The sequence below is a fragment of the Micropterus salmoides genome, unplaced genomic scaffold, assembly GCF_014851395.1.
Source record: "Micropterus salmoides isolate LMB-PRFRI ecotype aquatic unplaced genomic scaffold, ASM1485139v1 Ms_hic_scaffold_2, whole genome shotgun sequence".
Taxonomy (NCBI): domain Eukaryota; kingdom Metazoa; phylum Chordata; class Actinopteri; order Centrarchiformes; family Centrarchidae; genus Micropterus; species Micropterus salmoides.
This window is the reverse complement of record NW_024041150.1, coordinates 36,660,284-36,673,107: the sequence shown is the minus strand read 5'-3', so window position 1 is coordinate 36,673,107 and position 12,824 is coordinate 36,660,284. Positions and strand designations below refer to the sequence as shown.

The 12,824-nt window shown below is 41.4% G+C and overlaps 1 protein-coding gene across 3 annotated transcripts; it reads left to right on the top strand.

Moving 5' to 3' along the window:
• Positions 1-560: 560 nt before the first annotated feature.
• On the top strand, positions 561-12,433 carry LOC119913235 (butyrophilin subfamily 1 member A1-like). 3 transcript variants are annotated; one of them, XM_038732620.1, is made up of 7 exons: positions 561-623; positions 1,874-1,971; positions 6,775-6,877; positions 7,674-8,015; positions 10,480-10,761; positions 10,868-10,972; positions 11,470-12,433. In XM_038732620.1, the coding sequence occupies exons 3-7, from the start codon at positions 6,784-6,786 to the stop codon at positions 11,577-11,579; spliced, it is 933 nt and encodes a 310-aa protein (XP_038588548.1). In that variant the 5' UTR covers positions 561-623; positions 1,874-1,971; positions 6,775-6,783; the 3' UTR covers positions 11,580-12,433. The 3 variants fall into 3 exon arrangements, with proteins under 3 accessions (XP_038588548.1, XP_038588547.1, XP_038588546.1); XM_038732619.1 differs by lacking the exon at positions 561-623 and adding an exon at positions 631-1,001; XM_038732618.1 differs by lacking the exon at positions 561-623 and having other exon boundaries at positions 631-1,971.
• The last annotated feature ends 391 nt before the right edge of the window (positions 12,434-12,824 follow it).

The following is a 12,824-nucleotide window of genomic DNA, read 5'->3' as shown; positions in this document are numbered from 1 at the left end:
TATGGGGTATTTATACATGAGTCTGAATTTTAAAAGCAATGTCACTGTAATTATTCACGTCAAAACTAATTTTTATAAAGTTCTACAATCATTATAAATGAATACGGTCACACTGGTGAGGCTTCACTAACTGTAGTTTGAGCTTAATGGTAAAATGCTAACATGCTCATGTAGACAGTTGAAAACAGGTAACTTTGTGTGACCTGAAAGTCAGTTAAGAGAAGAATATGTATAGAGAGAAAAAACAGACACCCCTTTTTTGGTTGTTCTTTTAATTGATTTCATCAATCACATACTTTTATTTAATTTTGAGTCAACATATGGTTATTTGACAGCCATGCCACTAGAGGGCGCATCACACTTGGGTGATATAGGATAGTATCTCAGGCACGCATGCACTGAAAAAAGTCAACATTGCTGTTGTTCATTTAATGTGTATTGTGAGAGCCATTTGGTTTAATATTTATTATTTCTTGTTGTTAAACCTCACGCCACCAGGGGTAGCCATGGCGCTGTCAATTTGGCTGCGCCAGACTTAATTTAATCAAGGTCCAACAAGGCACAGGTGTTTCCGAGACAGAGAGGGGAGCAAACAGGTTTTTGACCGTGCAACTTGCGATGTGGTAGGAGGAATGAAAGTGGGGTTATTGTATTTCCTTTTATATTTATACCTATGATGTACTTGTGTAATGGACACGACATTAGTTTAAAATAAATCCGTACTGGCAACATTGGACATTGAATCTATATTTCACGCGTCATAAATAATAATCATCCAGTCCATATCCCTCAAAGACCTGCTGCGTCTCTCTACATGCTTGCCCTTTCCCTCGGACCACATTCGCTGCAGTGCCTTTCTTCTTTTTTCACTCCATTGCCAGCGGCCTGCGGTGCAATCACTTACACAGAGGCGCATTTTCTAGACTAAGTCAATGGCGCTTCTAGGGACTTTACTATGCGCCTTGTCTGTGTGAGATTTACGAGCAAGCGATCGTTCCGGAGTGAGTACATCTAACAATGTGGATTGCCCGCTGAATTTACCCCTACATGTCACTGTGCAAACACGGCTGGATGAGGACATGAATTTAGCATGCATGCTACCCAGAGACCTACCTAGTCTTCAAAGCCTCTTGGCTTTGAATAATTACTTTGCATTCAATGAGAGATCTCGTTGGGACTTTATGTATGAACTGTCTAAGGAATCGTCATTTAATGTTGCTACACGAAGATTGTTGATTGTTTTACTTATCTGGCAACGTGCAACCTAATCCTGGCCCTGAGTTGCAATGTATTCAGATGCCATCTGATTGTAAATCCTTGTCGATATATCACAATGATTGTGAAAGACATTTGTGGTGATGGTATGATATTTAAGACCAAGCATTGCAGTTCATGATCATTCAGCCATTGAATTTCCTGACACTGAATATTGTTTTATTTTTAAGTCCAGTTGTCAGAGATGATTGTGTCGGTGTTGTTTATTTAGTCTTCTTGGTAAACTTATTGTAAAGTGGTGGGTAGACCACAGCATGCACGTGCAGAGGGGGGTGCAATGGGTGTTTGAGCACCTGACCTAGTACAAGCACAGTTGATCCACATCCAGCTACAGCCAGTACTAGCACAAACCCAGTCCAGACATCTTTAGCAGGTCTCACAGACCCAGGTGAAGTGCAGCCTCAGCCAGTACGAACACAGCCACCATCAGATACATTATGGCTATGGCAGAAATTTGCTTATGGCCACAGGGAAATCAGCACCGGCTGTGCCTACATGTTATACTGTGTTAGTGTGTCTGCATTTCCCTGTTATTTCTCCCCTCCCTCTCTGTCATTGGTATGCCCCTACCCTCCTCTCATCCCCCATCTACCTGTAGTTTCCAGCAAGGCTTTCATCTGTTCACACCATTTTCCAATCATTCCTCTGAGGAGTTGGTCAAACTTCCTAGCAGAGTTAACAGTTGCCATTCTGCAGGTAAGCTGCATTTTAAAGTTAACTTTTATATTAAATGTTGTTTATCAAAAGTTCACAATCTTTGACTGTTCAAACAATAAGATTATTTTGTAAATTTAAAAGCAAATTCGCAATGTTGTTTGTGATCATATATAAAGCCTGTGTGTGTGTGTGTATATGTATGTGTGTATATATAAAAGAAATTAATTATTGTATACAAACATTTTTAAAGGTAACTTTGAACACCATTTATAAAGTCCAAACTATTAAAAGGTAAAACTCTGAAAAATTGAGGGAAAGATTGTATTTATACTTCAGGAAGACCCAAATAAAGCAAAAGGATAAAGATACTGCCACCCGAAAGCAAATGTTCTTTACCCGTTTGCATGCAATTTGCATGTGTACTTCATGTCGGGCAACAACAGGTCACGTTGGAGAGTCGTATGAGTTGCTTTTTAAACTAAAACTGTATAGTAAATGTGGGATATTTTGTAATCTTTGTTGTTAAAACAACACTTTAGAGATGCTGAATTGTAAATGCTCCGTATTTGTATAGCGCCTTTCTAGTCTTTTCAACCACTCAAAGCGCTTTTCTGCATTCACCAGTCACACACATTCATACACTGAGCCTAAGCTCAAACGGAAACTAACATTCACACTCATTCATACACTCATTCATTCGGGGTTCAGCATCTTGCCCAAGGATGACACGCAACCAGGGGGAGCCAGGGATTGAACCGCCGACCTTCCGATTAACGGCCAACCCGCTCTACCTCCTGAGCCACAGCCACCCCATAATTAATTAATAATTAAAAACTTTGTCACACCACACTGAGGCACAATTTAGAATGGCTTGAAATTTTATTAAATTAGAAAATGTTTTAAAGGATACGTCTATTAATACAAAACTCACATCCCCATATAAAGTTTAAGTGTGTTTTAAGTTTTAGTGACATCAAGTGGTGAGGGTTGCGAATTGCATCTCCCCTCTCCTATCCAAGCGAGTTGTATAGCTGCAGTGCCTGAGACAGGACAAAAGACGTTATCTATGAGATAACAGTTTGTCAAGAAATTAGTTTTCTTTAGATATATTAACAAATTACATTTACTTAATTCTTCAGTAAAACCATATGTTGTGAATATTTGTTACTTGTTCATTAATAAACAACAGCCACATCAAGAAATGAAGTGCTACATGATGTCTCATACTCCCGTAATACATTATTTTACAACTTGGGAGGGTTGGCTCATCTGGACTAACATACCAAAGAAAAAGAACACATCCAGTGCATCAAGTATGACCACTGACAGATAACAGGACAGTGTAAGCCTCACTATTTCTGCACCACAATAAACCACATGATACATTAAGCTTACGAAGGCTGGGGAGGATCTAGGCTCCTCTTACTTTGCTTAATATTAGATAAGCAATCTGCAAATCTTACCAAAATGTCTTTTTAATTTTTTAAAATACAACAGAAACAAAGTAGTACTGAAAGCCATAATTTAAGCTTGTGGTAAAATGATGCAACATTTTTAATGGGCATTTAGCATGTGAAAGTATAAATTACACATTTGGTGTACAGTAGTGAAGTAATATCCAATAATGTTCTTTTTAATGTAAATTCTGAAAGTATTCATTATTACTTGATAGGCACACAGTCTTGTTTTATATCACCATTGGCAGTGAAAAAGTAATACGTTTTCCACCAGGGCAGTAAAATGTGAAGTTTAGCTGCTGATCTGAGCTTCCCTGCCGTTACCATTTTAATACGGCACATTTCTGTCCACGTAACAAAGCCATAACAGAGCATCGGAAAATAACTACATGTAACATGTTTTTTCTAACAGGGCAAAGTTTTAGCTGGCTGATAGCTTCCATGCTCTAAGCCAGTGGTTCTTAACCTGGGGGTCGTGACTCCCCTGGGCGAGAATGCTACTATATACACAAAAATAAAAACAAAACGTATAAATAACTAGAAAGACTATAGGAGGAGATAGGTCGGCGGTTCAATCCCTGGCTCCCCCAGGCTGCATGTCGAAGTGTCCTTGGGCAAGATACTGAACCCTGAATTGCCCCTGGCGGCTGTTCCGCCAGTGTATGAATGTGTGTGAATGGTGAATGCAGATGTAGTGTAAAAGTGTTCTGAGTGGTCTAAAAGACTAGAAAGGCGCTATACAAATACAGAGCATAAGTATTTGATCACCTACCAACCAGTAAGAATTCCGACTCTCACAGACCTGTTAGTTTTTCTTTAAGAAGCCCTCGTTACCTGTATAAAAGACACCTGTCCACACACTCAAACAGACCCCACCTCTCCACAATGGCCAAGACCAGAGAGCTGTGTAAGGACATCAGGGATAACATTGTAGACCTGCATAAGGCTGGGATGAGCTACAGGGCAATAGGCAAGCAGCTTGCTGAGAAGGCAACAACTGTTGGCGCAATTATTAGAAAATGGAAGAAGTTCATCTCCTTCGGTCTGGGGCTCCATGCAAGATCTCACCTCGTGGGGCATCAATGATCATGAGGAAGGTGAGGGATCAGCCCAGAACTACACGGCAGGACCTGGTCAATGACCTGAAGAGAGCTGGGACCACAGTCTCAAAGAAAACCTTTAGTAACACACTACACCGTCATGGATTAAAATCCTGCAGCGCATGCAAGGTTCCCCTGCTCAAGCCAGCGTATGTCCAGGCCCGTCTGAAGTTTGCCAGTGACCATCTAGATGATCCAGAGAAGGAATGGGAGGTCATGTATGGTCTGATGAGACAAAAATAGAGCTTTATGGTTTAAACTCCACTCACTGTGTTTGGAGGAAGAAGAAGGCTGAGTACAACCCCAAGAACACCATCCCAACCGTGAAGCATGGAGGTGGAAACATAATTCTTTGGGGATGCTTTTCTGCAAAGGGGACAGGACGACTGCACCGTATTGAGGGGAGGATGGATGGGGCCATGTATCGCAAGATCTTGCCCAACAACCTCCTTCCCTCAGTAAGAGCATTGAAGATGGGTCTTCCAGCATGACGACGACCCGAAACACACAGCCAGGGCAACTAAGAATTGGGTCCGTAAGAAGCATCTCAAGGTCCTGGAGTCTCCAGACCTTTGGCAAGGATTATACTTTCCGCATCCGTGAGTATGCTAGGGTCCGCGTGACGAAAAAATCGTCATCAGAGCGGGTGCGCGTAGGGTGCGCGCCAGGTCTGTGTGGCGACTAGTGCTACCAGGGCAACAACCGAGCTACTGCGCATGTGTGGAACGTGTCTGCCAAGCTGACTACAGAAGGTAGTATAAACAGAAGTAGCTGGGTCCGCAGTTGTCAGTGTCCGTTCCCGAGTATATTTGAGGCTTTAGTCCTTTGTTTATCAACACACACCTCCAAAATCTTCAGGGGGAGGACACCCAGAACCCCCCATCAACTATTTCATTAATACATTTTTTTTTGCATTGGAACAAAGTCTCATCTCCCGACCTGACATTTAGATTATTATTTTTTTCAATAAATGTATTTGTTTGACAGGGAAACTGTGCAAACAGGAATGCATATTAATTTATTTAAAAGGACACTTCCGCTCCAGGAACAGAAAGGGCGTACTTAAGCCCTTTTATGTCTGTGTGTGTGTGTGTGTGCCTGGTGGAAATGTTGTTCAATTATTTGACATACAGTCAGCGAGGAAAAACAAAACACACCCCTACTAATTTCTACCTGGAGCTCTGTCAGGTTCATGTCGGTGTTGGTCTGGATCGCATAAATGTCCTGTAAGACAGCAACAAGTTTAAAAACAGAAGGACTGAACTCTCAGATAATATCACGACTTATTTGCATTTGCCCCACAGTGGGACAGTGAAGTACATGGCACACATTTGCAAACATGCAAAACATCGACAAAGACGTTGCCCATGTAAATGGTGAAGGTACTTTACCATTATCACATAGCCTACACATACATGTTGCGAGATTCATCCTCTGCATTTAACCCATCCCTGAAGGGAGCAATGGGCAGCCACTGCACAGTGCCCGGGGACCAACTCCAGATTGAATGCAATGTCTGGTCAAACAGCACTGACTGGAGAACCTACCTAACATGTTTTTAAAAGCAGATAGTGTTTACAGAAAGGATTTGTTAATGTTGTGAAAAATAGTTTGCACCAAAAGATTTTAACTAACAAATTAAAATGCTTTGAGAAAGGTTTATTTTGCACATTTAGAAAAAATGTAATACAATTTTAAATATAGAGGAAACAAATGTACATTGTCCAAAAACAATTATGTGAACTAAAAAACAAACAAGTAGCCTTTGTCACCTGCCAGCTGAGTTTTTTTATTTTCCCTTTTTTATAAATACAGACATTTCCAACAGGAAATCAACCCTTAAATTCTCTGGGGGAGAATTGTTACACTGTTATACATTTTTCACAACGTTTAGGCTAAAGGAAACTTTGATCTCCATTTTGCACACAGAGTCAAAACTATTCTAAAACATTTTAAACTCTGAAAGATTATGAAATAAAAGATGCATGTGTTGATACTTCTCCCTCTACTGAAGTAGTAGGTTGATGAAACAAATTCAAAATACATAGTCCTTAATTCAGTGTTACTATTTTAATTAGTTATCTACGTTAGCTGTTAAATATAAATGTAAAAAGTTCTTCTTTTGAATAATTTCTTCAGCAGAAGGTTTGCATGTACTGAGGAGTTGTGTGTATATAGTGATATTTTATTTCATGCCAGGCAACTACAGCACAACATCACATCAAGAGTGAATTTACAGACTAATAAGCCTTTTGTCTTTTTAAACTTTTGTTTATGACTTTAAGGAGTCCAGGATGCTGCACCCAAAGATAGAGTCCAGTGATGGAGTCTCCTGCAGGACCTGCAGTGTTTTGCTTTTCATCTTTCTTCTAATACAATCTGTTGGAGGTAATTTACACTCCAGTAACACTAGTGTGTGTGTGTCTTGGAAAAGAGAAGACATAACTGTAACAGTAACTTATTCAGACAAGGTGATAAAAATCAAATAGGTCCGATATGCTCACAATGACTGATGATTTGTAGCAAATACACTTTTACCTTGTTCACCATCTTAGTTTAGCTAAACACAACTACAATTGAGGCTGATAGGAGTGTCATTAGTTTTGCAGGTATTTGGTCACAAATGAAAGTTTTGACCTGATGGTGGCGCTCTATAGAGGCGCTCAATTCTCTGGGAACCATTAATGTCTGTTCAACATTTAATGGGAACCAATCTAATCTTTTCAAAGTGGTGGAGTGATCGACCATCGTTACCATCTCTAAAACCTCCACTGAATAACATTGACAGCTGGAGTTGACCTCCAGTTGTCAATGTGACTTAAAGCTGCATACTAAGCAGAGACAGTGAGTCTGTAAACAATGAAAAATAAATGAGCCCATATCTCTGGGCAGCTGTCGTGTTTACTGTACACAATAATACTGCCAGGCAAAGTTTGACTTTTAGATCTGACCTTGAGATGTAAATGACCCGTAACTCATCTGTTACCACACATATTCTACTAAAGAACTTTCCCTCACAAACAAGACTTCTCCAACCAAACATGTTAAACACCATACGTGATGGTCTTTACGCTGATTTTAATGCAGCACTGAGGGATGTAACTGATTTTGTTTTGGTATTTAACATTTCATTTCGATGACATAACTTTGCTCATGTTTCTTGTTTGTACTTTTTTCTTTGCAGCTCAGTCAGAGTTGACTTGTTCACATCAACCAGTGGTAGCCCTGGCTGGTGGTGATGTCATTTTACCATGTCACCTTGAACCTGCAGTCAGTGCCAGTTCTGACACAGTGGTGTGGACCAGACCTGGTTTGGAGCCAGAGTACGTCCATGTTCACAAAGATGGACGACTGATATTTCAGAGGCAAAATCCATCTTATCATTATCGTACACGACTGTTTGCGGATGAACTGATGAAAGGAAACGTCTCCCTGAAAATCTTCAGTGTGAAAATCTCTGATGCAGGAAGATACTATTGTTTCCTTGAATCAATGCAGAAGGAAGCTTCCATCCAGCTCACTGTTGGTGAGTCAGACTGGAAAACTAATCGGATGATAATTGTTTATTCAGCCATGTTTAGTCTCCAGAAGTCTTGTTCTTCTTCCTGCCTTTGTTGGTCCAGGTCTGCGTTTCTTGCTACATTACTGCCACCTGTAGATCAGTGGAACAATAGAAGTTTCGCCGACTTGATAGTCTAACGTGAGCTGCAGGGGCGGGGAATAAAAACTGCACCGTCAAGTCAGACACATTCTACCTGCGTGAGCTTACTGTGAGCTGAGATCAATGATTGATCTCGTGGCATTTGCAAGGAAAAATACCGCGAGACCAGGCAAAAGTGTGGTTCCAACTTGGTGCAGCCGGGGAAAAGCAACTGTGGCCGCCGGACTCGCCTCCTGCGAGGTTTTAATGTCATGTGACATGGTGACGTTTTGCAGCGACACAATTTCTAACTAGCATGCCTTATTTCAAGTCCAGCATGCAGCGCTGACTTAACATGATGCATGCTGGAATCATAGACAGTATATTACTGGACGAAGCCACCCCGCTGATTTAAATGGAGAGCAGTGAAGCCAGTTTGGTCATAGGAAATAGGGCTACTTCCTGTTGGCTGCATAAACCAAAGGGTTTTTGTCTGACTCTGATCGTCACTGTTTAATCAGCCCGTCTACAAGGCTCATCTGCCAAACACCAACGCATCAACGTCATTGATGGCAAAAGAGCTATTTTAGATTCACAGAGTTTATAATCTAAGCAATACGGTTATTTCTCTCATGTGCGACGTGATGTCACAGGGTTTTGATGTCATTTTTGGGCCTGAGCCCTCCATGCAGGCTTTGGTCGGCGTCACTGTTCGATCTCTGGCTTACCCCTTGGTTAGAAATTGTGGCCGACTTTCACCGGCCATTGCAAAATGTCACCGTGTCACATGACATTAAAACTTTGCGGGAGCAAGGCAGCTTCAGGCGACGAGTCCGGCGGCCGCAGTTGGTTTTCTCTGGCTGCACAAAGTTGGAACCACCGTTTCTCTGATCTCGCAGCATTTGTCTTTGCAAATTCCGCAAGATCAGTGATTGTTCTAAAACGTGCTACATCGTGTGTAGTTACTGTCATGCTTCTTGGTGTTGATTAAAGAAGATTATTGAAGAAGAACTTGTAGCCGCTTATTACCCTCAGGCCCGAAGGACGATCCCAATCCAGAAACCACTGTTACACTATGTTAACTTGGTCACAGTAAATTACAACGATGGTCGGAATAAAGTTACAGACACATGTTTTCTGAACTCACCAGGTAGTTCAACCTCCTCGCTTTCTCTTCTCCAAGTAATATCCAGTTTTGTACGGTTTTATATAAATATAAAGTCATAGTCTGACAGAGTTAACGACGCTAACAACAACACTGGAACCGGATGTGCACGGAAGCTAGCTGCTGAGAAGCTCCAGTGAAGATAAATCAATGTTGAAATCCCAAAAACTAAAGTAAAAAGCTGATTTAATGAAAGCAGCTAACTCCGAGCTCCTCCTGCGAGTAAACAGTGTAGTTGTCAGAGCCGAATCCGACCGACTACGGGTGTTTATTTGTTCAAAGGTTGCAGCGCTGCTCCCTGCTCCTCTCCCCCAAATTTAGCAACTCTCAGCCGGCCAGCAGATTTTCAATCCCCCGCTCTGCCTGGTCCTCTCCACACAACGCTCTGAAGCCTCGGTGACGTACGGACAATCTCAACACTGATAGGCTATCGCGACTCAGCGTCATGCGAATTCTTCGCCTGAGTTGAAAATATTCAACTCAATCGAATTCCTTCGCGTCGCCGGCCCCACCCCCTTCGCGTCACTTTGCGCCGCTCAACAGAAAATTGCGGCTCTACACGTCTTTGCATTGACTTTGTCTGTAAACTCACTGCCCCGAACGCTCACTTCGTTTTTGTGGTCTGAAAGCACCATTAGTGGTTGTTCCACCTCACTTTAAAAAAAACTTCTCCTCACTTCAAAATTTAGATTAATTCATTTAACACACTCAAAAGTTCCAAACATTGCTCTAAATTAACTTGAAATGAAATTTTCTATTCATGCCATAAAATGTGTTCAAAAAGTGGTGGAAAGACTGAATCTCAACATTTAGGCTACTGAAAACTCGCCTCATACCTGCACCCACATCACAAAAGGTGTGGCAGTAGGATGAAAAGTCTCTGTGGCTTTAACCGAACTACTAACCTAAAATAAATAGCCTACATTCATATTAAAATGATTTAAATTTCCCTACCAAACTGCTCATAAAATAATATTCATCTCTAGCCCGAAGTGAACTGTTGTTGTGGTACTGAAAACCCAGGGTTAACCTCAAAGTTACCTCGATAAGCTCAAATCCTGCTTCGTGGTACAGGCCCCTGGTGACAGCAAGGGAATAAAAACATCAGCATTGTGCATCGTGTCAGCTGCAAAAGATAAACCAAACAGGGACCCACTGTCCTAATTCCTCCTCTCTTCTCCTCAGGTGCTGTCTCCTCGCCCATCATACAGGTTGTCTCAGATAACAGCAGCAGTGTGGTGTTACAGTGTGACTCTGAAGGCTGGTATCCAGAGCCTGAGGTGTTTTGGCTGGACGGTGAGGGAAACCTCCTCTCTGCTGGACCTACAGAGACAGTCAGAGGTCCTGATGACCTCTATACTGTCAGCAGCAGAGTGACTGTGGAGAAGAGACACAGCAACAACTTCACCTGTAGAGTCCAACAGAAGGACGTCAACCAGACCAGAGAGACTCACATCCAGGTTACAGGTTAGAAAGAGTTCTGTAGAAATTGTACATAATGTCACTGATTTAAACATTTGAAGTCTAGTGTGATTGAAAATGCGTCATGCTGTTCTATGTTGTATCATTTCAGCTGGTTTCTTCAGGGATCAGTCCTCTTCTGATTGGATTTTGATCATCAACATTCTTCTTTGCATTGCTGCCTCGGTGTTCATTTTATTAACATTTTACATTTACAGTAAGTCACATTTCCCTTTTGTATTTCTGTCAGAGATCGTGATTTCATATTTAAACATACTTTCGATATGATGTAGGCAAAATGGAAAAACAGAATAGTAAATATAAAATGTGGTGCAGAGGTAGCACTCGTCCAACACCACAGAGTGCTGGATACCTTATATCCTGCTTTAGGTTTGTTCAGTAAAATTCCCACCTGTATGTCTTTGTCAGCCTGTTACAGAGGAGGGGGGGGAGAACAAGAACATCCACCATAATATGGGGCCTAAGAAGAAGAAAATAAAGAAGTGGCACTTGTCTCAGATGCTTTGTTCCTCATGTTGGAATGAAAACAAAATGCCTTTTCTCCTGTCATTTTGATGTAAAAATATTTTCAGCTCAACCATCATATTTCTGTTCTGCTGCTTTAGTTCCTCCTTTTCACAAGTTTTCTGTTTTAAGGTAAAACTACATGAACACAGAACGTTTTAACAGATTTATTCTTCTGTCGGCACACAGGGACCAGGAGGAACAAGAAAACTGACAAAAACAATATGGCAGACTGTCCAGAGTTATCCAGATTGACTGGGGAAAAGAAACTCGAGAACCAAAGAGCGACAGGTGACTAGAAGAGAGAGTGCAGACCAACAGAGAGACCTTCCTCCACCCTGTTCACCTCCAGTTCATCAGATCCAGGAAGAGGTCGAGCCCATTAAAAGTCCACTCCTCTCACATCCAGATCATCAAAATGTTAAAATGTAGAAGAGGAGCTGCAGAGGACGCTTCAGTCAGTGAAGACAATGGACAGAAATAAGATGCCCTCATGATACAGCAGGAAGAACTGTGGAGATGAAACCTGAACTTCAGGAAGAACAACACAGAGACAGCTGACAGTTTATAACACAATGCACGCTATAAAAGAAGTTTTTCATACAATGTGACTTTAAAACAGAGGGTTAGGGTTAGGGTGGGTGTCTCTGGGGTCTCTGGGTGTGGGGATGTGAGTGTAAGAGCATCGCGAGACGGGTGAGATCCAGGATGGCGGCGCCCTGCTGCTAGATGAATCAACTCAATCTAAACTCTTTTTTTAACGGTAAAAAAAATTAAACTGTGGATTATACCATCGAAACTCTGGAGCACACTGAAAACTTCATCGACGACTACTTTTTCAGACTGTGCGGGTCAGTGTACTTGAGAAAGAGAAACAGTTTTTGAAGAGTCGAGGTAAGGAGCAAACTACAGCATGAACGGGAGATTAAGGATAGAAGAAAGAAATTACTACCAATCTCGAGACAATGCCGTGAAAAGGGAAGGAGAGCCGCACTGACTGTAGACATAACTACAACTATATATCAACGGTAAACTCTACCGCGACAGCAACATCACCACCTGGCTATAAACAAAATGTAATGGATTCATGTCATGTGTCTAATTGTCTCATGTCAATTCTAAATGGACAAACAAATAAAAGTGAAGTCTATTACATGTTTGTCGGTGTATCTGTGTTTCTCCTATCTACCTCATCTACACATTTACCTCCCTTCATCTATCTCTCTTTGCCTGTCCACTTACCTACATATTTGTCTGTTTCATCTGTGTGTCAACATCATGTCATGTATGTACATATACTGTTGAATATTTCTGAGATTGGTTGATTGGTTCTTTTTCCATATTTATACACTTTGTTGGTTTACAATATGTTATAATTACTTGGAAGTGTTTGTAGTGTAGCCACTGGAAGAATGACTGTGGTCTCACAGGGTAAAGGTGTTGACCGCTGCTGTTATTCTTTTAGTGTAAAGTTTAACTACTGAGTGTTTAATGAGTTTGTACCAACTCATATTTTATTCTTATACTCTGTGTGTTTATGAACA